We start from the raw sequence: 23,867 nt of genomic DNA on the forward strand, positions 1-23,867 counted from the left end.
ATTTTTAACAGGAGAATGAAAACAGATAGCTTGTCGATAGCAACTTATTGTTCTCAGTACCAGTAGAGTTTCAGCGTGGGTTTATTTGAATATGGCACCTGTCATTTTAAGCCAATGAGAAGGCGAAAATTTCGCATCCAGACAGTTCCCTCGTTAGTTGAAAACAGGAACTTGTCATTATCTAACTTAAGGAGGCTATTTAAAGATGTTTGTGTGGATGTTGGAAAGAAGACAGCTGTTCCTGTTTTCGAATTTGTTTTGCAAACAAAAGTTAAGAGAAAAATAAGAAAATTAGAAAGGGAAGCAAAAACGGAAATACACTCTTCTTCATCACCATTTGAAACACTGTATTCAAGTCATCATTTTATGGCTATCATTGTTAGCTAGGGAAATTAAAGGCTGCACTTTGAAAACAAACATGACGAATGTAATTTTAAAGCACGCTAGTTTGTCTCTACAATGCAGCTTAGAAATTAATTCTTTGGGTCAAAACAAAATTGGTCAAATTAAAACGACAAAACAAAGGTGTCCTTGAAGTGAAAGTTTTTTCACCTATTAAAGGACTCCTCAGTTTTTTTGGTAGATACATTTATGTGAGTAATGAACCCAGCTTTTCTCGTTTGTTATCAGAATGAAATTTAAGTTTACCGCATGAAAACTAAAGTGACATTTCTTATTAACACAGTAAAGGACCTACCATGCAGCATCTTATATCTTTGTGCTACATTAATTAGCTGTTTGCGTGTTTTAATTTAAGGCAGGTATTTGTCTCGATACCTGCTTACGTAACGGTAATAAATCCAGTAAGGGATGAATATGGCGTGAGTTCATTAACATTTATTGTCAACTCAGACATGAAACAGTGACAACTTACTTGAAACGCGGGTAATTTCCATGAGCGAATTCAGCTTTCTGAACCAAAAACGAGAACCGATGTTCAAAACACTTTATTAAGGTTGGAATCCATGATTCTCCTTTTTTTCCATCGTGGTTGCTATGACAACTCGTCGGCTACAAACGTTGATCTTTAAAAGGAGAATGCCACCGAATAGATCTAGATAGCTCGTCCGTAGAAACAAATGTATTAAGCACCAGGAGAATTTTGACGTTTGTTTAACCATTACACTATCCCTTTCAATCAGTTTAGCGGATGGAAAGGTGATAATTTCAAATGAAGACAGGAACTTGTCATTTGTTAATGAGCTTGTGTCTCACAAAGGCGACGGTTGTGGGTATTTTCGAATTTTGTGCATAAAGAAATTTAGAAAAAACGAAGAAAGACTACAAAAAGAATGAAAAAAAGAAAGGCGTTTGATTTTTCATTACTTTGAAATAAGCTATCCTCGAATCGACAATTTGTGGCCGTCGGTTTTATTTCTGAAATACTATGCTGTCAGACAGGTCCCGTTTAATTATAAGTACCTGCTGAACATTGTTTATAAATGGTAATGAGAACAATTAAATGCTGCCGAGAGACACCCGAATTTATCTCCTCTTTGGCTTGTCTAGCCCGTTGCCAAGCTTAATGCTCTTTAGAAATTTTAAAGTATATTTAAGCGGGAATTCTTTTATTCTTTATAAAACTAAGCCATCCAAGTAAGCAAGTTTTGTAACGTTTTTCTTTAAAAAAATACAGTTTTTTAAGGTACTTTTTAGCGGTTTACATTATAAATTGCCATTTGTTTTAATTGGCCTCTCAACACATTGCACATTGATAGATGTATCTTTTCAGTCATTGACACACTCGGAAAAAAAAGGAAAGGAAATGTGAGCTCTTCCAGAAGAAGCAGAGGAGAAACGTTGCACGTTGTAACCTTTTCCGCTCAGAAACGTGCAACATGATGAATAGCCTTGCCTGTTTTCAAAAATTTACATTTCATGCTCAGCATTCTTTCGACAACCTTGTATCATTGGCTTAATTTGGTGGCCGTAAAATCGGGTTTCATTGCGGTTTTGAATTTTAGCTTATATATTATTATTATTTTTTTTATATTGAGTTATTGGTATCTGGTGTACCGTTCGACAGCGGGATTCAGTGGAAATTCGTTCTTCTCTCTTTCTGTGTTTATTATTGGTTTCAGAAAACAGAGGGAGGGTTGGGGCAAGTTAAAGTGGCTTCCTTTTTTACTCGCCCCAGTCACCAAATTGATAAAGCTGGAAAAAGAGGCCCTGGCTCTGGCAGGGCATAAAGAGCAGCTTCGAGTTTATCCTTAATAGAGTGTGCTATGTAGTACACGTAGGAAGAGCCGCAGCTCCTCACTTGGATGGTAGTTGACCACCGGCAGCAATTACTTGACCAATGAAAACACACCGTTTTGCTAACTTGACCATTAGCAACATTAGGGTGCCCTCCTCTTAACCAACCGGTTGCGTCAGTGCCAGACCTATTAGTGGGTGGACATGAAGAAGCCATTTGTTTTCCTGCAGCTCCCTCAAACCGATACCATCCATGAGTCATTCCGCTGTCACATTTTAACTGACGAATGGTGTAAGTTATCTTTCTGTTACCACTGTTCAAACTGTAATAGTTTTGGCATTCTGAAGAGAAACAGTAATAAAAGCAACAGTGATAATCATCACAAATCAGACTAAAACAAGTTGCAGTTCGCTGTCTTATCATAACCAGTGAATAAAAGTTTCTAAGCATTAAAATAGCAATAATTATTATAAACATAATTTAAAATAATTTCAGCCTGACACCATTCCAGCTCGTAATACGTCACGTTGCTTGGGAATAAAGGGGCGTAACTACCATACACACACAAATTTACAAATACACAAATTTGGCAGTGAAAAGGTTAATAAAATATCCCAATATTTTAGGGTTTACCTATCTTTTAACCTCATAATGATAACGAAAAGTTCCACGTTGTTTACTCATTCGATCCTTTCGAAACGCACCAATCAACAAAACAAAGGTGCTACTTATACTGTTACGCAATCAGTCGACACCATCGCCTAATGAAGACCAGCAGTATAGCGGTCGAAACGTTGCGATCCACATCTTCAGTGTGACTCAATCCTGAGACAAACTATTGACTCAACTATCAATTCAATATTCTTTTGTTGATGTTTAAAAATCCCTTCTTACCTTGTTTTTGAGCTAAAAAATCAAAAGGATATATTACCTTGAACGAGGAGAGAAGGGCTTATTTGAATGCAAACAAGACATTGATATTACAATGGTCGCCATTTTGGGATAAGGTTCATAGGAGTTGGGCGCTCCAAGTAGTGGGAGCCTACTCAGATCTAGTATTGAATTAATTTCGCCGGGGGATTAAAATATATCAAATTGCTTACCGGGAAAATGATGGGAATAGAAAACTTAGAATTTAAAAATGGTTTAATTTGGTACACATTTTCGGATGGCCACTACCAAAATTGGCAAAACATTACATGTGCACATCTTAAGAAATAGTGTAATACAATGCGTGAGATAGGACCTAAGCGCTCTAAGGCTGCTATACCGGCTGATATTTTTTTTTGAGATCTCGTCAATGTATGTATCAGGGGCACCCAACAGATTGTTTCGGTAAATTATCTGTTCGGAAGGCCTTTAATCCCCTACAATTTTCTAAATGGAATTTTAACCTCGAACTTTTGTGATATGGGAAATTTAAGGCCCAATGTTTTCGGATTTATAAAAATGTCTTTTCGGGAATCGAAAAAAAGTGAGCTAAGATTTTCGGAAAGGAAATAAGACCTAAGGTTTTCGGGAAATGGACAAAAATGCCCTGGTAATTTCGAAAAGACTCAAGCTCCCCTAGAATGACCAAACAGATAAAAATATTATAGCGCGGCCTAAAATCAACCTACCGAACTTTAAAGACACTCCAGATAGCCCAAAATAGCGTTTCAAAGGATCTGAGAAAAAATTGTCGTTGGGTTCCCCTGATGCATATATGTACAATAACACTTCTCTCTCTGTTTGGTTCTGATTTCTCCATACTTCACAAACATAAAAACCTAGAGACTGATTCGAAAACCCCTTAGTTTCATCAGTAGTCTCCAGGCTCTAAACGTTGCTTAAATATGAATTACTTATTTATTTATTTAATAATTAATTAATTTATTTATTTATTTGTTTATTTATTTATTTATTTATGATAATTTATGTAAGCACAAGAGCAAGTAAAGTTTTTCTATAAAACGTGGTTTTCAGTTCAGTTTTTCATCTATTAAGGTTCCAAGCGATTTATGAACTGTTATCCTTTCCAATCCGGTATGCCATTATCCTTAAAAACAAAGTTACCGCACACTATTAATGATCCGTGCGGTACTCCTGATATACACTGAGTATTTCAGAAATATCTGTAAGGATTTTTGTTGGTCTGATTTGCTCCAAATTAGGATCAAATCGATTCTAGGAGCACTAGAGTTATTCACCACTTTACAGCGTCGCTAAAATTGACCTTGAAACGACACTGTCACGGAGATTTCTCTGTGTTTTGGTCGAAACTACTCAAATATTTGACAAGATACTTTTTTTTCGCTAACATCAATATGCTCTAACAGCACCGAGAAGAAAATATTAAGTGGCTTCTCCTGAAAATAACAAACTATAATCAGTATGTTTTAGCAATTTCTCCAAATACGATGGTAGAACTTGAAAAAAGGGCCAATTTTGTCAAGTTGCAATCGGCCATTCCAATCTTGGCAATCCGCGGCCAAAGCCGGTAACCGACACTAATTTATGTGGAGAGCTAGGGTTACTGTTAACAAAACTGAACCAATATTTTCACGATTCCGTCGATGCAAATGTGTTTTTCTGCTATTCAAAGTAACATCAAAAATATGTGACACCAACCCCTTTAAACATTTACAACACTATCGCGGTTTTTCAAATGGATTCGGGCCATTCTCAGTCAGTGCCACAGTAACGGAGGTGACAGCGATGTTCGGGAGGTGTTCCACTGATGAAGTACAAATAGTAACCACTGCAGTTCAACACTTGAATGTTGATGGACCAAGTACAGCAGTTTGTTCCCCAGCTGAAACAGACCCGCTTGGTGACTTTGCCGTCTTGCACCGTGGGGTGGGGACCCTCTAGCCAACCTGTGGCATGTGTTCCACATCTGTATGTAGGAGTACATGAAGTAGGCATTTTTGTTCCAGCATTTCCTTGGAAACGGAACCATGAAGGTCCAAGGGATTTGTCACAAGGGGAGAGTGGCGAATAGCCGTGCATTATGTGACGGTCAGCGCTTGTCAGGTTCTGGTAGTTAACACAATCTAAAACTTGAAATGTTTCGTTAAATAAACTTAATTATAAATCAAATTAATGCATCAGTTAAATTTATTAAGAAAGACACTCTTGCATAGCAATTTTTTTAACAATACAATAGACTTCACCTTACACAATCTCGTACCCAGAGTCCTCAGGCTCAGGAGAGACTCTGGGATACTGGAATCGTGTTACCGCAGGATTAATGCTGAAAAACATTGCAAGCCGTTACGGGGCAGCCTATCTTAGTCGCTCTCAGCACTTAGCTTTTTTCAAATTAGTTTTTTTTTTTTTTTCAAATTTTACTTGGTCTGAGAACACTGTCTTTTTCAAATTCTAGAGAGCACTTAGTTGCTCTAAGAGCAAATCTCGTGTTCAAATATTGTTTAAATAAAAAAAAAAAAATTCAGTCTTTCCTGGCCACCAACAGCTGGCCAAAGAGCCTGAGGACTCTGGGTATGAGATTGCACGTTACAGTGATTGAACTAATGACCCTCTGGCCCTCTAAAATAAACAAAAGATATGAAAATATAAAATCATAATTAAAAAATTCACTTGTATGAGGCACTGTTACACTAGACAATTTTTCTTGCAATTTGTCTCGCAATTTCGTTGCGCCGTTGAAACACAAGTTACTTGAATCGTTCCTTAGAGTAACATGCTCTGAAATGAAGATGTCTCGCAACATTTCTGTTGCAGTAACCGTCGCGTGAAGTAAAGCAGACTTCTGCTTCTGGCAATGATAACGGAAACAACAAAAAAGTTGCGAGACATGTTTATTTCAGAGAATGTTACACTTTGGAACGATTCGTGCAACTTGTGTCGCCACAAAATTGCGGGACAAGTTGCAAGAAAAATTGGCCAGTGTAAAAGCGCCTATAGCGCTGTCAGTATAAGTAACCATGCAACAGTGCTTTACAACAATAAAACCCTAAGTTAAAATAACTAGCTAAAATGAGACTTAGATTCCACACAATTATAAATTGTAATGAGGATAGATTTCGAAAAACATTTTATATTGAAAATTAACGATTAAAACGTAACACGGCGTTTTGACGAGTTGACACTTGACAATGATAACATGACGTCCGGCGGTCATGTTTCGTTTTTACCGTTAATTTCCCTTGTAATTATTACAATTAATTTTGTTCTTAAACTCAGCCAAGGACTGGCATCATCGGGCAAATTGTTGCACGAAGTCGGGTACTACACAGCTTTTAATTTTTGCTGTTACACTGTTTTCTTTCAGTTGGACAACGTAGATAAGCAGTAAATAAGAATAACGGCGATTGAGGACATTTAAGAATCCGAAACAACCGTTTCTTCTATGCTTTTCTTACCAGTACAAATGAAACCATCTCCGGTAAAACCAGTTTTACAGGTGCAAATGAATGAGCCCGCGGTGTTTTGACAGTTGGCGTTGGCATCACACACAGGGACTAAAGCATTACATTCGTCTGTGTCTGAAATAAATAATGCAAATTCTCTTTTTAAGGTAGCCTAAGAAGAGAACCCCCCCCCCCCCCCCCCTTCCAAATCCTGTCTATAAACCTTTGGGAAGAAGGTGTATTGAATTATAGTTGTAACTTATAAGAAACAGTCTCTAGGGCTTTCCCAGAAACCTTAGGAGCAGGCATTAAAGGCATGCCTTCGTTTAGTATCGTTCGTTTTACTCGTCTCCTTGAGTATTGTCACCTTTCATTGCGATAACATGGCGTCAGAAAGTGAACAAATTGAAGAACTTAATGAACAGTAGAAGACTGCAAGGTGAGCGGTTCTATTTAAAGCTAGTACCCTGTGCACGGCAGTATTGCAGCGTTCTACGCGCTGAACACGTGGAAGTTTATCAGCCGCTATATTGAAATTTCTGCTTTCGAAAGCACCAGAACTGTGAGTACAAAGCTTCTCTTTTCATCATGTCAGTCTATATAATACCGCCACCGCTGCCTATGAATGCAAAGGACGATGCCTCAACGAATTGAAAATTGTTCCACCAAGCCTGGCAATATTACGTTAACACCACGGAGTTAAAGATAGAAATCTAGGGAAGTCTAGGTAGGTGCACTATGCAGCGCGATGGGTTTGGAGTGTGTGAAAGTAATAAAGAGCCTTACCACTCTAACTGTTGAGAAAAACGGGCCATCCTGAGAAGATTCTGACCGCTTTAACCAACCATTTCATGCCTCAAAAACATTTGTTGCTTGAAGAAGTCAAGTTTTGATTTGCCGATCAAACAAAAGGTAAACACATTATATGTGTTGTTTCAATATACAGAATTGTACAAGACAAAATCTGCCAATTGTACAACACACCGTTTTGCTAACTTGACCATTAGCAACATTAGGGTGCCCTCCTCTTAACCAACCGGTTGCGTCAGTGCCAGACCTATTAGTGGGTGGACATGAAGAAGCCATTTGTTTTCCTGCAGCTCCCTCAAACCGATACCATCCATGAGTCATTCCGCTGTCACATTTTAACTGACGAATGGTGTAAGTTATCTTTCTGTTACCACTGTTCAAACTGTAATAGTTTTGGCATTCTGAAGAGAAACAGTAATAAAAGCAACAGTGATAATCATCACAAATCAGACTAAAACAAGTTGCAGTTCGCTGTCTTATCATAACCAGTGAATAAAAGTTTCTAAGCATTAAAATAGCAATAATTATTATAAACATAATTTAAAATAATTTCAGCCTGACACCATTCCAGCTCGTAATACGTCACGTTGCTTGGGAATAAAGGGGCGTAACTACCATACACACACAAATTTACAAATACACAAATTTGGCAGTGAAAAGGTTAATAAAATATCCCAATATTTTAGGGTTTACCTATCTTTTAACCTCATAATGATAACGAAAAGTTCCACGTTGTTTACTCATTCGATCCTTTCGAAACGCACCAATCAACAAAACAAAGGTGCTACTTATACTGTTACGCAATCAGTCGACACCATCGCCTAATGAAGACCAGCAGTATAGCGGTCGAAACGTTGCGATCCACATCTTCAGTGTGACTCAATCCTGAGACAAACTATTGACTCAACTATCAATTCAATATTCTTTTGTTGATGTTTAAAAATCCCTTCTTACCTTGTTTTTGAGCTAAAAAATCAAAAGGATATATTACCTTGAACGAGGAGAGAAGGGCTTATTTGAATGCAAACAAGACATTGATATTACAATGGTCGCCATTTTGGGATAAGGTTCATAGGAGTTGGGCGCTCCAAGTAGTGGGAGCCTACTCAGATCTAGTATTGAATTAATTTCGCCGGGGGATTAAAATATATCAAATTGCTTACCGGGAAAATGATGGGAATAGAAAACTTAGAATTTAAAAATGGTTTAATTTGGTACACATTTTCGGATGGCCACTACCAAAATTGGCAAAACATTACATGTGCACATCTTAAGAAATAGTGTAATACAATGCGTGAGATAGGACCTAAGCGCTCTAAGGCTGCTATACCGGCTGATATTTTTTTTTGAGATCTCGTCAATGTATGTATCAGGGGCACCCAACAGATTGTTTCGGTAAATTATCTGTTCGGAAGGCCTTTAATCCCCTACAATTTTCTAAATGGAATTTTAACCTCGAACTTTTGTGATATGGGAAATTTAAGGCCCAATGTTTTCGGATTTATAAAAATGTCTTTTCGGGAATCGAAAAAAAGTGAGCTAAGATTTTCGGAAAGGAAATAAGACCTAAGGTTTTCGGGAAATGGACAAAAATGCCCTGGTAATTTCGAAAAGACTCAAGCTCCCCTAGAATGACCAAACAGATAAAAATATTATAGCGCGGCCTAAAATCAACCTACCGAACTTTAAAGACACTCCAGATAGCCCAAAATAGCGTTTCAAAGGATCTGAGAAAAAATTGTCGTTGGGTTCCCCTGATGCATATATGTACAATAACACTTCTCTCTCTGTTTGGTTCTGATTTCTCCATACTTCACAAACATAAAAACCTAGAGACTGATTCGAAAACCCCTTAGTTTCATCAGTAGTCTCCAGGCTCTAAACGTTGCTTAAATATGAATTACTTATTTATTTATTTAATAATTAATTAATTTATTTATTTATTTGTTTATTTATTTATTTATTTATGATAATTTATGTAAGCACAAGAGCAAGTAAAGTTTTTCTATAAAACGTGGTTTTCAGTTCAGTTTTTCATCTATTAAGGTTCCAAGCGATTTATGAACTGTTATCCTTTCCAATCCGGTATGCCATTATCCTTAAAAACAAAGTTACCGCACACTATTAATGATCCGTGCGGTACTCCTGATATACACTGAGTATTTCAGAAATATCTGTAAGGATTTTTGTTGGTCTGATTTGCTCCAAATTAGGATCAAATCGATTCTAGGAGCACTAGAGTTATTCACCACTTTACAGCGTCGCTAAAATTGACCTTGAAACGACACTGTCACGGAGATTTCTCTGTGTTTTGGTCGAAACTACTCAAATATTTGACAAGATACTTTTTTTTCGCTAACATCAATATGCTCTAACAGCACCGAGAAGAAAATATTAAGTGGCTTCTCCTGAAAATAACAAACTATAATCAGTATGTTTTAGCAATTTCTCCAAATACGATGGTAGAACTTGAAAAAAGGGCCAATTTTGTCAAGTTGCAATCGGCCATTCCAATCTTGGCAATCCGCGGCCAAAGCCGGTAACCGACACTAATTTATGTGGAGAGCTAGGGTTACTGTTAACAAAACTGAACCAATATTTTCACGATTCCGTCGATGCAAATGTGTTTTTCTGCTATTCAAAGTAACATCAAAAATATGTGACACCAACCCCTTTAAACATTTACAACACTATCGCGGTTTTTCAAATGGATTCGGGCCATTCTCAGTCAGTGCCACAGTAACGGAGGTGACAGCGATGTTCGGGAGGTGTTCCACTGATGAAGTACAAATAGTAACCACTGCAGTTCAACACTTGAATGTTGATGGACCAAGTACAGCAGTTTGTTCCCCAGCTGAAACAGACCCGCTTGGTGACTTTGCCGTCTTGCACCGTGGGGTGGGGACCCTCTAGCCAACCTGTGGCATGTGTTCCACATCTGTATGTAGGAGTACATGAAGTAGGCATTTTTGTTCCAGCATTTCCTTGGAAACGGAACCATGAAGGTCCAAGGGATTTGTCACAAGGGGAGAGTGGCGAATAGCCGTGCATTATGTGACGGTCAGCGCTTGTCAGGTTCTGGTAGTTAACACAATCTAAAACTTGAAATGTTTCGTTAAATAAACTTAATTATAAATCAAATTAATGCATCAGTTAAATTTATTAAGAAAGACACTCTTGCATAGCAATTTTTTTAACAATACAATAGACTTCACCTTACACAATCTCGTACCCAGAGTCCTCAGGCTCAGGAGAGACTCTGGGATACTGGAATCGTGTTACCGCAGGATTAATGCTGAAAAACATTGCAAGCCGTTACGGGGCAGCCTATCTTAGTCGCTCTCAGCACTTAGCTTTTTTCAAATTAGTTTTTTTTTTTTTTCAAATTTTACTTGGTCTGAGAACACTGTCTTTTTCAAATTCTAGAGAGCACTTAGTTGCTCTAAGAGCAAATCTCGTGTTCAAATATTGTTTAAATAAAAAAAAAAAAAATTCAGTCTTTCCTGGCCACCAACAGCTGGCCAAAGAGCCTGAGGACTCTGGGTATGAGATTGCACGTTACAGTGATTGAACTAATGACCCTCTGGCCCTCTAAAATAAACAAAAGATATGAAAATATAAAATCATAATTAAAAAATTCACTTGTATGAGGCACTGTTACACTAGACAATTTTTCTTGCAATTTGTCTCGCAATTTCGTTGCGCCGTTGAAACACAAGTTACTTGAATCGTTCCTTAGAGTAACATGCTCTGAAATGAAGATGTCTCGCAACATTTCTGTTGCAGTAACCGTCGCGTGAAGTAAAGCAGACTTCTGCTTCTGGCAATGATAACGGAAACAACAAAAAAGTTGCGAGACATGTTTATTTCAGAGAATGTTACACTTTGGAACGATTCGTGCAACTTGTGTCGCCACAAAATTGCGGGACAAGTTGCAAGAAAAATTGGCCAGTGTAAAAGCGCCTATAGCGCTGTCAGTATAAGTAACCATGCAACAGTGCTTTACAACAATAAAACCCTAAGTTAAAATAACTAGCTAAAATGAGACTTAGATTCCACACAATTATAAATTGTAATGAGGATAGATTTCGAAAAACATTTTATATTGAAAATTAACGATTAAAACGTAACACGGCGTTTTGACGAGTTGACACTTGACAATGATAACATGACGTCCGGCGGTCATGTTTCGTTTTTACCGTTAATTTCCCTTGTAATTATTACAATTAATTTTGTTCTTAAACTCAGCCAAGGACTGGCATCATCGGGCAAATTGTTGCACGAAGTCGGGTACTACACAGCTTTTAATTTTTGCTGTTACACTGTTTTCTTTCAGTTGGACAACGTAGATAAGCAGTAAATAAGAATAACGGCGATTGAGGACATTTAAGAATCCGAAACAACCGTTTCTTCTATGCTTTTCTTACCAGTACAAATGAAACCATCTCCGGTAAAACCAGTTTTACAGGTGCAAATGAATGAGCCCGCGGTGTTTTGACAGTTGGCGTTGGCATCACACACAGGGACTAAAGCATTACATTCGTCTGTGTCTGAAATAAATAATGCAAATTCTCTTTTTAAGGTAGCCTAAGAAGAGAACCCCCCCCCCCCCCCCCTTCCAAATCCTGTCTATAAACCTTTGGGAAGAAGGTGTATTGAATTATAGTTGTAACTTATAAGAAACAGTCTCTAGGGCTTTCCCAGAAACCTTAGGAGCAGGCATTAAAGGCATGCCTTCGTTTAGTATCGTTCGTTTTACTCGTCTCCTTGAGTATTGTCACCTTTCATTGCGATAACATGGCGTCAGAAAGTGAACAAATTGAAGAACTTAATGAACAGTAGAAGACTGCAAGGTGAGCGGTTCTATTTAAAGCTAGTACCCTGTGCACGGCAGTATTGCAGCGTTCTACGCGCTGAACACGTGGAAGTTTATCAGCCGCTATATTGAAATTTCTGCTTTCGAAAGCACCAGAACTGTGAGTACAAAGCTTCTCTTTTCATCATGTCAGTCTATATAATACCGCCACCGCTGCCTATGAATGCAAAGGACGATGCCTCAACGAATTGAAAATTATTCCACCAAGCCTGGCAATATTACGTTAACACCACGGAGTTAAAGATAGAAATCTAGGGAAGTCTAGGTAGGTGCACTATGCAGCGCGATGGGTTTGGAGTGTGTGAAAGTAATAAAGAGCCTTACCACTCTAACTGTTGAGAAAAACGGGCCATCCTGAGAAGATTCTGACCGCTTTAACCAACCATTTCATGCCTCAAAAACATTTGTTGCTTGAAGAAGTCAAGTTTTGATTTGCCGATCAAACAAAAGGTAAACACATTATATGTGTTGTTTCAATATACAGAATTGTACAAGACAAAATCTGCCAATTGTACAATATTGGCGAGATAATAATCCGGTTTTCAATACTTTTTAAACTTGCTCCTTGACTAATTTCCATCTGACAAATTAATACAATGTTAAGGAAGCTCGCAGCAGTTTTTTTTCCTGGACTCGGGCTGTAAGATTTGAAATTACAATCTCGCATAGAAAATAAACTTCAATCTCCCATATACCATAATTCTCGGTTTTCACGTGACGTCACCAAATTCTAGAATTCAAAACTGGGAGGCCTACAAAATTTTTACCTTCATGCAAGGAAAGATTACCTAAAAACATGTCTGTTCACAATTTCTGAGCTCGATGTCGTGCTTCCTTTTGAAAATAGAACAGTTTCAATTTCCGAGTTTCCATCGTGCGTGATATCAGGAGGACGGCCGTGACAGAGCTTTTCCGTATCGTAAAAATGACTCTTCAGGTGATTTTCAACATTCTAATCAATTTAAGTTTGAGGAGAAATATTAATCTAAACATTCGATAATTCACAAGGGCAAACAAACGTCTTTTCTGGCAAAAGTGAACTCGAGATGTTTTTTCCTATTTTCGGCCGCCATGTTTGTGCCCCTCAGAGGGACACAAACATGGCGTCTCCATACTAAGCTCTATAAATTTATGTGGAACATTTTGTCAAATAACTCGAGTATGGAATGCCGCAAAGACTTGACACTTGGACAGATGCGTTATTTATTTATCCTCTATACCATGTCAATTTCTTGACTTCATTCATGGAATGGTTTCGATTTTTTTTTTCAATGGCGTGACAGTGAAAACCGAGAATACCATTTCAAGATATGATCAACGTTAATTTTTTTTTTATCGTTTTCCAATCAACAACTATAACCATAGCAACGATAGCACATAGCCTCTCACTTTAGAGATATTCGGTTATCTAAAAATCTAGTAAGACACTTTACGACGAAACCTTAGAGATTTAAATTACTCTATGTAGACAACTTGCAGGCGAAATAAAATAAATCTGTAAGAGCGTTTTATATTAAGTGATGAATAATTTTTTTACTGGGCGATTTTGTTTTTTCCGTCATTTTTAACCAATATCTCTGGCAAAATAAACTTGACACTTTCTCTTTAATTTACTGTTGGAACAGGCCCGTGGCAAGGCTAAAATAACTGAGGGGGCTTAGCAAAATGGTGAAACAAAACTACCCCCTCCCCCCCGTCACTCAAAAACAAACTGATTTGGGGGTTTAAGATGCAACGGGGACATAAAAATAACCCCGGTAGATTAAGTAAGTAAAACAACAACTTTGCACTTGGATCACACTCTTAGCTACATGTTTTTGCCTTTTCTTTAACGTGGACTACTACGTGAAGTTTCCTAATTTCACGTTTGACGGAGGACGTAGACAAACAATGACAAATTTTTCTTTCTCTGTTTAAATTTGGAATCTGGCAGTAAAAATCCGACTGCAGGATAATTTTTCTTCTCTGGTCTTGTGAAACATATTTCTGTGGCTTCTTTGTGTGACAACTCAGGAATACTGAATTGTTTTAACTAAGGACATTTGTATTGCTTAAAATGAGCGGATGTCTTAGAAAACAAGTAGTTTATTTCGACAGCTTTCACAGCTTCAGATTGGTTGATTTCAATCCATTTTGATTCTTATATTTCCGATTCACAAGATAGGAGTACCTGTTAGCGAAGGAAACTGACAGGTGGTAAACAGACTATTAAAGGTTGTGAAAAGGCACTTGCAGCGTCAGAATTCAACATTTATTTGCTTTAATTGTATATTTCTGGGCACATTGCTTTTTAACTTCCAAAAATTCTGGGGGGAGGGGGGGAGGGTGGGGCTCAAGCCCATAGCAAAACATTTTAAAAGTATACTGAGCTTGATGAGTGTCTCTGATTTTAAGATGTTTATGTTTGAAAACAGTTAGAGTAAAGCGCAGATGAGATAAAAAGTTCCTACTTTGCATTAATCAAGATATCTTTGAAATGCCCCCACAGATTTTTCTGTTAAGTTACAAGCAGTTAGAGTAAGAATTCTTTCAGGTGATCGCGCAAGCTAACGGAAACCGGTATTAGACAAGAAGGCTCAATCTTGTTAAAGTTTCAGTCGTTATTTGCTTTCTCCGAACAAGAGTTTTATTTTGTTGTCTGTGTCTATTTCATTGCTATTCACGTGCTTTAAATAATGATATGATTACGTGAGGTCGTGAATAACAATGAAATATACCCAAACAAGCAAAGAGAGAAGGATTTCGAGATAACCGACAATGTTTAAAATATGCGCTATCGTTGCTATGGTTACAGGTGTTGCTTTGAAAGCGGTGAAAAATTAACTTTTATCACATGTTGAAACAATGGAATCAATTATTCTTTGCGAGTAACCAAAAATATGTTTAATTACACCATACTTTTTCTCCCGTCATTACATTTGTAAGAAAAAAATTGAAAGAAGAATGTTCACCACTCCCTTGTAACAAGTGGGATTCTATAGATAATACATTTTTGTCCACTACAATTTACTAACATTTTCTCCGCAAAGTCGCAGATTGGTATAGTAATTACAATCAATCAAAGTTTGACCGAAATATAGAAGAATCACTTTTTGGAATCAATGATTTTGTGCGAGTAATCGAAAAAAATGTTCAATTACACCATGCTTATTCTTCTTCCAACATTGCATTTGAAGTAAAAAATTAATAATGTTCGACACTCACTGACTTAATTGACAGAATAGTGTCTAGGTAGCGCATTGAGAGAATATCAAGCTTATATCTCCTTGCTCACTTCCACATATCCGTTAAGGTATAATATTATATCTGAAGAGTTACTACAACATCACGGACGTTGAAGTCCCAAACAAAGAACGTAGCTCTCAAGAGAATAACCAAAAAGTCATGAAACCTTAACCTGGACAGTTTTTTCCGTCTCCTTTGAATCCAGCTTTGCATGTACAATTGAATCCTCCCTTGGTGTTATTACACACGGCATCATTGCTGCAGTTGGGTGTCCCTGTCACGCATTCATCTATATCTGAAATGAGGTGTCAGAGAGAGAAAAAGTGCACTATCGTGGAATGTAGCTGGTAGAATGGAGAATGCTCGCCGGGGATAAGTACGTCTATTATCTGAGCAGGTGGGCAAGTCAGAATATTACTGGTAATTCCCAGACCCAGGTTGCTGAAAGAGCGGATACGTCTATATTGTGAATAAATCGCCATTCAGTGGACAAAATGTACTCCAGCTATAATTACCTATCCGTTGGATAATGTTATTTGCTTTTTGCACTACTGAGGCCGGGTCTACTGAACAAACAAGCAAGCAAAACTTGCAATTATTTTCATTCCGTGTACTACGAAAAGTTCTAAACAAGAGAGGATAAAACGTATTTGCTTTAATTCTTCAAAAGGTGAAAAAATCTTGCAATTATGCTCCAGCAATGCTTTTTAAAACATTATGCTCGTTTGCGTCAATAAAGCCAAAACTTATGCTGGTACGATGGGCCAAACCGCGCCTATTACTCCTGTCGAAACTAGTGAGTTATGTCAAAAAACGATGCTAACTACATTTGATCGTCACGGAGTGGAAACTGATTTTGACTTTTCCCCTGACTAATTTAATTACTGTTTGAAACAAAAAGACAATCAGAGTCCGGTCATGTTTACCTGTACATTTGTATCCGTCGCCAGTGTACCCTTGCTTGCATATGCAGTGGAATGATCCTCGAGTGTTGTTACATACGGCAAAGTTGCTACAATTGTGTATTTCTGATGTGCACTCGTTAACTTCTGCAGAAATAAACGGAGACACAGAAGGTAGATGAAACCCATGGAAAAATAAATATGCAGACCCCGAGCGTCCGTCTGGGAAATGCAATAACTTAAATTTCAATTTATTTATTTATTTTTTTTTTTGAGTTGATGAGTGTTTTGGTCTTGCATCGGTTAATATATCTGCAGCAAACATTAACTTTCAATACCATGGAACAACAAGACTTTCAACAATTAGTTCTTCAGAGGTAGCATTCAGCTGGACGGAATTTGTTTGCGGTTTTAGCGTGTTAGTTTGATGCGCATCAGAAAAGTAAGGAAATGGTCAGATAAAGGAATTAAGATAGAAGCTGCTATAAAAGCAATCGAATAATTAGCAATGACATTTCACTTCAATGCATGTTAAATTATCAAATACTTACTATTTTCCACAAAGAACATGTTAGATTTGCAGACGAACAATACTACATGATTGAGAAAATGTGCTCCTTACCCTGTTCGCAGTGTGCAAACATAAATCCAGGCGGACACAAACACCGATATCCTTTGTCTGTGAATCCAGATTGGCAGGTACCACCGTTATCGCAATGGGCCTTGTCACAGGCACTCTAAAAAAATAAAAAAAATAAAGGATGAATGGGAAATCTAACAGAGATAAAGCATAATGGCAAATCTTTAACAGGAGCACTCTAATTAATAATACTGCCATCTATTTTGTGGCTTGCTGAGTATTTTCTAGTGGAGTGATTTTGACCACTTTCCTAGGACAAAGTACGAAAGCCTGGAAGGTAATAAGCGGAAAAAATGAAGAAGGAGATGGAGAAGGAGAAGAAGAAGAAGAAGAAGAAGAAGAAGAAGAAGAAGAAGAAGAAGAAGAAGAAGAAGAAGAAGAAGAAGAAGAAGAAGAAGAAGAAGAAGGAGAAGAAGAAGAAGAAGAAGAAGAAGAAGAAGAAGAGGAAGAACTTACATCTGCCCCACGGTATAAGTAGCCATCTGTGTGTACAAACTCCTTGTTATGTCCTACATGAGTGGCGTTGTTCAAGTCACATCTGTATGTTCCCTTGGCATTTACTGTAAGGTTAAAATTAATACTGACGCAGTTGGGTTCATAGTAACAACGCAGTTTGCAGGCATCAATATCTCGGACTCTGACGGTGGTTATGTTGTGGTTCACCAGACGCTTGTCAGCAAAGGAGAAAAAAGAAGGGAAGGCCAGTTCACGACATTCACCTAAAAAATTCCAATTAAATTGAAACTGTTGAGACAACAGGTGAAATGTGTGTTTTGTTTGGAAGGACCTAGATCAGAAAAAGTTTGTTCTCACAGTGGTTGGGCGTTTTCAAAAAGCCTACGTGTTGAAATACTCGCCTAGTCAAACCAAACGGGACTTGTGTTCAAAAAACCTATAGCTTAAAAAGTCAATCGCTGGAATGTCCTGCTTTGTTTGACAAGATTCTCTCGCGTTTCTCTTAAGGTGTCGGGGTAAGTATACCAACCTTACCTTAATAAGAACAAGATGAAAAACTATCCCAGTTACGTACACAACTTAAGCAGACCAAAAGGAAAGTATGAACAAAAACACTAAGGGAATTGAAGGCTACACTTTGGAAACAAACATGACGAATGTTGTAATGTTAAAGCACGCTAGGTTCGCCTATACAATACAGCTTAGAAATTAGTTCTTTGGGTCCAAACAAAATTGGTCGAATTGAAACGACGAAACAAACGTGAACTTGACGTGAAAGTTTTTTCACCTGTTAAAGGACTCCTCAGGTTTTTTGGTAGATACATTGTATATAAGTAATGAACCCAGCTTTTCTCGTTTCTCATCAGTTTTACACTACGTTTCGATGAAGAAGTGCAACGGAAAACTGGACTGTCCGATTAATGAAATGTTATTCACAAAGAAGAAAAAGCCATGCTTGAACACACAATCAGACTCCATACACGCAAAACTATTTATTTAAATTTGGCACCTTTACATGCATAATTTACGTTTTATCGCCTTGCACGGTATAAATCAAGTTGTCAATTTTGTTTTATTTTCACTTGAAAATGATAGCATGAATGTGAACATATGGAACAAATATTTTAAACTGCGGATGAAAGATTAAATACAAGAAAGATCCTCATCGCATGTAGTACGCGACTGCGAGGATCGTTCTTGTATTTAAACTTTAATTAGGTGTTTCCTTTTTAATTTAAAACTGAAATATGTGTAAATCATGCATACGTTATGAAAAATATCTCCAACGGGTAGAATATTGCGTGAGTTTTATAACAGCTAGTAATCTCAACAACCCGTCTGTTAAAAGGTGAAGTTGAAATAAGTTGCTAACTCAGATTTATAACGATGACATGAAAATTTGCTATACAAGTCTGGATAATTACGAATGCCATTTCCTTTTTAACCATATCGATTTGAACAGAATTTGGAGTTAAAATTGAGTATATTATTTGAACTCCAAAACTGAAATATTTCGCGACTGTTTACTTTCCAAAGGAAGAAGAAGGAATGAATTTTAAAGCGTAGCTTTTATAGCCATGAAGGCTCTGCTTTATCAGAAAAGACGTTTGCGTTTTCTTCTCTCAAAGACGCAATTGGAGGTTAAACAAAAACAACACACAACTGCCAAAGGATTTGAAATGAAACTTACCATCCAAGAAGGCAGAAATAACTCTCAAAGATGAGATCGTTAGGAAAATGTAGAGCTGGGGCTTTGAATCCATGATTTCTTTTTGATTCAATCGTAGTTGCACCGACAACTCGTCAGCTCCAAATGTTGATTATTAAAAGGAGAATGAAAACAGATTGCTTGCGATAGCAACTTATTGTTCTCAGTACCAGTAGAGAGGGTTTAATCGAATATAGCACCTGTCGTCTTAAACCAATGGAAATGCGAGCAGTTCGCATCCAGACACTGCCCTCGTCAGTTGAAAACAGGAACTTGTCATTATCTAACTTAAGGAAGCTAAAAGGCCTTATCACGGTTTTCGACGCCATTTTGATGAGTAGGCAAACAGGCTTGAAATAACAGTATTTGTATGGAAATCCGATGTCAAATAATTTTCATGAAACATCGCTTCTGAAAAATTCATGAATTGGAAACTTTTGGCACTAGGAAGAGGAGTTTAAAAAAAATTGGAGGGGTGTAGCTGTGCCAGAAAGCATCCAGTCCTGTTTTGAACTTTCCATACATTTCCCTGTATTTTTTTCCGGCGAACTATTTTTAGTAGCAAACACGGGTGCTTCGCTTTAGAGACAAATATATGGAAAGTTCAAAAAACGACTGGACGCTTTTTGGCACAGCTACATCCCTCCATTTTTTTTCTTAAACTCCTTTTCCTAGTGCCAAAAGTTTCCAATTCATAAATTTTTCAGAAGTGATGTTTTATGAGAATTATTTGACATCGGATTTCCATACAAACACTGTTATTTCAAGCCTGTTTGCCCACTCGTCAATTTGGCGTCGAAAACCGTGATAAGACCTATTAAAGATGTTTGTTTGGAAGTTGGAAGGAAAACACGTGTCTGTTTTCGAATTTGTTTTGCAAGCAAAAGTTAAGAGCAGAAGAAGAAACTTAGAAAGGGAAGAAGAAAAGGAAATACACTTTTCTTCATCACTATTTGAAACACTGTATTCAAGTCATCATTTCATGGCTTTCATTGTTAACTAAGGTAATTGAAGGTTGAACTTTGAAAACAAACATGACAAATGTTGTAATTTTAAAGCACGCTGGTTCGTCTATACAATGCAGCATACAAAAAATAATTAGTACTTTAGGTCAAAACAAAATTGGTCAAATTAAAACGACGAAACAAACGTGTACTTGACGTTAAAGTTTTTTTTACCTGTTAAAGCTAGGACTCCTCAGCTTTTTTGGTAGATACATTTATATAAGTAATGAACCCAGCTTTTCGTGTTTCTCATCAGAATGAAATGTGTGTTTACCCCATGAAAACTAAAGTGACATTTCTTATTAACACAGTAAAGGCATCTACAGAACACACCATACAGCATCTTAGGTCTTTCTGTTACATTTACTAGATGTTTGTGTGTTTTAATTCAAGGCTGATATTTTTCTTAATACCTGCTTACGTAAAAAAATTGTAATATTTGGAAAATGTGAAGACGACGACAAAATAAGCAATTGCCTGTCGTAAGTTTTTTCCACCAGTGAACAAATTCGTCATTATTTCGGAAAATATTTTGTAAACTGTTCGCATTTGAAAGAAATTTAGGTTAACGGGAGGAATTTGTCAATTTAAGGATTGTAACAATTAGAATAAAGGTATTAACAAGGATGCACTATCGGCGATACTTGTGTCACTTTAATCAGCTGTGCTTACGAAATTTAGGTAAACAGCAGGAATTTGCCAACTTAACATTTCTAACAATCACAATAAAGGTATTTCAAGATACAATGCCGCTTTTGTCAATGTTTGCGTCACTTTCATTAGCTGAATATGAATGTTCGAATAAGATTAGATTAAGTTAAACATCTACTGATAAAAATAAGCGAAAAAAGTTTTACGCTACGTTTCGATGAAGAAGTGCAATGGAAAACTGGACTGTCTGATTAAGGAAATGTTATTCACACAGAAGAAAAGGCCATGCTTGAACACACAATCAGACTCCATACGCGCAAAACTATTTATTTAAATTTGGCACCTTTACATACATAATTTACGTTATATCGCCTTGCACGGTATAAATTACGTTGTCAATTTTGTTTTATTTTCACTTGAAAATTATAACATAAATGTGAATATGTAGAACAAATGTTTTAAACTGCGGATGAAAGATTAAATACAAGAAAGATCGTCATCGCATGTAGTACGCGAATGCAAGGATCTTTCTTGTGTTTAAACTTTAATAAACTGTTTCCTTTTTAATTAAAAACTGAAATATGTGTAAATCATGCATACGTTATGAAAAATATCTCCAACGGGTAGAATATTGCGTGAGTTTTATAACAGCTAGTAATTTCAAAAACCCGTCTGTTAAAAGGTGAAGATGAAATAAATAACAAACCTTTGTTGCTAACTCAGATTTATAATGATGACATGAAAATTTGCTATACAAGTCTGGATAATTAAGAATTCCATTTCCTTTTTAACCATATCGATTTGAACAGAATTTGTAGTAAAAATTGAGTACATTATTTGAACTCCTAAACTGAAATATTTCGCGACTCTTTACTTTCCAAAGGAAAAAAGGAGTGAATTTTGAAGCGTGTTTCTTTTTTCTTTATCAGAAAAGACGTTTGCGTTGTCTTCTCTCAAATACGCAATTCGAGCTTAAACAAAAACAACACACAGCCGCCAAGGATTTGAAATTAAACTTACCATCCAAGAAGGCAGAAACAACTCTCAAAGATAAGATCGTTAGAAGAACGTAAAGCTGGGGCTTGGAATCCATGATTTCCTTTTGTTTTAATCGTGGTTGCACCGACAACTCGTCGGCTACAAATGTTGATTTTTAAAAGAAGAATGAAAACAGATAGCTTGCGATATCAACTTATTGTTCTCAGTACCAGTAGTTAGCGTGGGTTTAATCGAATATCACACCTGTCATTTTAAGCCAATGGAAATGCGAGCAGTTCTCATAAATACAGATCATGATAATTTGGGAAAACGTCTGTTTTCTTTGTCCTCTTTCTTCTTCAAAAGAAAACCTGTTGAAAACAGGAACTTGTCATTATCTAAGGATGTTTCTTTAGATGTTAAAAGGAAAACAGCTGTGTCTGTTTTCGAATTTGTTTTGCAAACAAAAGTTAAGGGCAGAAAAAGAAACTTAGAAAGGGAAGAAAAAACGGAAATACAGTCTTCTTCATCACTATTTGAAACACTGTATTCAAGTCATCATTTTATGGTTATCATTGTTAACTAAGGTAATCGAAGGCTGCACTTTGAAAACAAACATGACGAATGTTGTAATTTTAAGGCACGCTAGTTCGTCTCTACAATACAGCTTAGAAATTAGTTCCTTTTGGTCAAAACAAAATTGGTCATATTAAAACGACAAAACAAACGTGTACTTGACGTGAACGTTTTTTCACCTATTAAAGGACTCCTCAGTTTTTTTCGGTTGATACATTTATGTAAGTAATGAACCCAGTTTTTCTCGTTTCTCATCAGAATGAAATGTAAGTTTACTGCAGGAAAACTAAAGTGACATTCTTATTAAAACAGTAAAGGTATCTACAGAACACACCATGCGGCATCTTAGGTCTTTGTGCTACATTAATTAGCTGTTGGTATGTTTTAATTCAAGGCTGGTATTTGTCTTGATACCTGCTTATGTAACGGTAATAAATCCAGTAAGGGATGAATATGGCGTGAGTTCATTAACATTTATTGTTAACTCAGACAGGAAACAGTGACAACTTACTTGAAACGCGGGTAATTTCCATGAGCGAATTCAGCTTTCTGAACCAAAAACGAGAACCGATATTCAAAACACTTTATCTTTATATCTGAACTTCCGCCAATGGAATGATGCAAAATTTTGTCTGGCTTTCGTTGTTGAATAAATTTTCAAACGTGCTTTCCTTGAAAAATTGACGCTCTTTTGTAAGCCACAAAACGTTCTTTCTGTGTTCTCCCAAATAAATGAAAGTTGTCAATTCTGTAAGTACGCGAAATTTTTTGAACAAACAAAAGATGCAGACAAAGAAGAAAAAAACCAAGAAGACGAATTTGAGGAAATGGATACAACAACCTTGAAAGAATAAAACGTTAGAATTTATAAATTATAGGGTTGGAATCCACGATTCTCCCTTTTTTTTTTTTTTTTTTTTTTTTTTTTTTTTTTTTTTTTCTATCGTGGTTGCTTTGAGAACTCGTCGGCTACAAGCGTTGATCTTTAAAAGGAGGACGCCAGTGAATTTATAGTTCGTCCTGAAGAATTTCCCCGGACTGCTGACCGATAATAATAGTTTACAGATAGAGAACATGGCTATAATTGGATCTGTAGGTAAACTGGGATTGTTACAATGACCTGTTTCAAAATGTTATACAAAGTTTCGTCAGAAGAATGAATAGATGTGGAAAAATCAAATAAATTAGTTTCTTTTTGCCTAATTTTAGCTGCTAAGGTAATATTTTTATGTAAATAATTAATTAATCAATCCAGTATTAGGCTTATTTTGTTGATCTTTCCCGTAGGCGACCACTTTGTCGTGCCCCAAGGGTGGTCGCTTACGAGAGAGTTGACTGTACTATTAACAATGAAAATTAAAATTAGAATTTTGCAAACCATGAGACTGGATAGTAAGGCTCCCGTGGGAGATTGAATTTGTGGGAACTACAATCTAAAAATAAGAAAGTCAGTAGAAACGCCGTTACGTGAGTCTATAGACCACATTCC

At 36.9% G+C, this 23,867-nt stretch overlaps 2 protein-coding genes across 3 annotated transcripts; both read right to left on the minus strand.

Moving 5' to 3' along the window:
- Positions 1 to 3,337: 3,337 nt before the first annotated feature.
- LOC146480171 (pancreatic secretory granule membrane major glycoprotein GP2-like) lies at positions 3,338 to 6,697 on the minus strand. Its single transcript, XM_085110051.1, has 2 exons — positions 6,565 to 6,697; positions 3,338 to 5,238 (listed from the first exon to the last, which is right to left on the minus strand). The coding sequence occupies exon 2, from the start codon at positions 5,186 to 5,188 to the stop codon at positions 4,862 to 4,864; it is 327 nt and encodes a 108-aa protein (XP_084966177.1). The 5' UTR covers positions 5,189 to 5,238; positions 6,565 to 6,697; the 3' UTR covers positions 3,338 to 4,861.
- A 1,865-nt stretch (positions 6,698 to 8,562) lies between these two features.
- Positions 8,563 to 22,003, minus strand: LOC146480172 (uromodulin-like). Of its 2 annotated transcripts, none has more exons than XM_085110034.1 (7): positions 21,845 to 22,003; positions 17,462 to 17,724; positions 16,988 to 17,102; positions 16,390 to 16,512; positions 15,636 to 15,758; positions 11,790 to 11,912; positions 8,563 to 10,463 (listed from the first exon to the last, which is right to left on the minus strand). In XM_085110034.1, exons 1-7 carry the CDS (start codon positions 21,915 to 21,917, stop codon positions 10,087 to 10,089), a joined length of 1,197 nt encoding a protein of 398 aa, XP_084966160.1. In that variant the 5' UTR covers positions 21,918 to 22,003; the 3' UTR covers positions 8,563 to 10,086. The 2 variants fall into 2 exon arrangements, with proteins under 2 accessions (XP_084966160.1, XP_084966161.1); XM_085110035.1 differs by lacking the exon at positions 21,845 to 22,003 and adding an exon at positions 19,152 to 19,288.
- Between the last annotated feature and the right edge of the window lie 1,864 nt (positions 22,004 to 23,867).

This window comes from Pavona decussata, unplaced genomic scaffold, assembly GCF_977016875.1.
Source record: "Pavona decussata unplaced genomic scaffold, jaPavDecu1.1 SCAFFOLD_55, whole genome shotgun sequence".
NCBI lineage: Eukaryota > Metazoa > Cnidaria > Anthozoa > Scleractinia > Agariciidae > Pavona > Pavona decussata.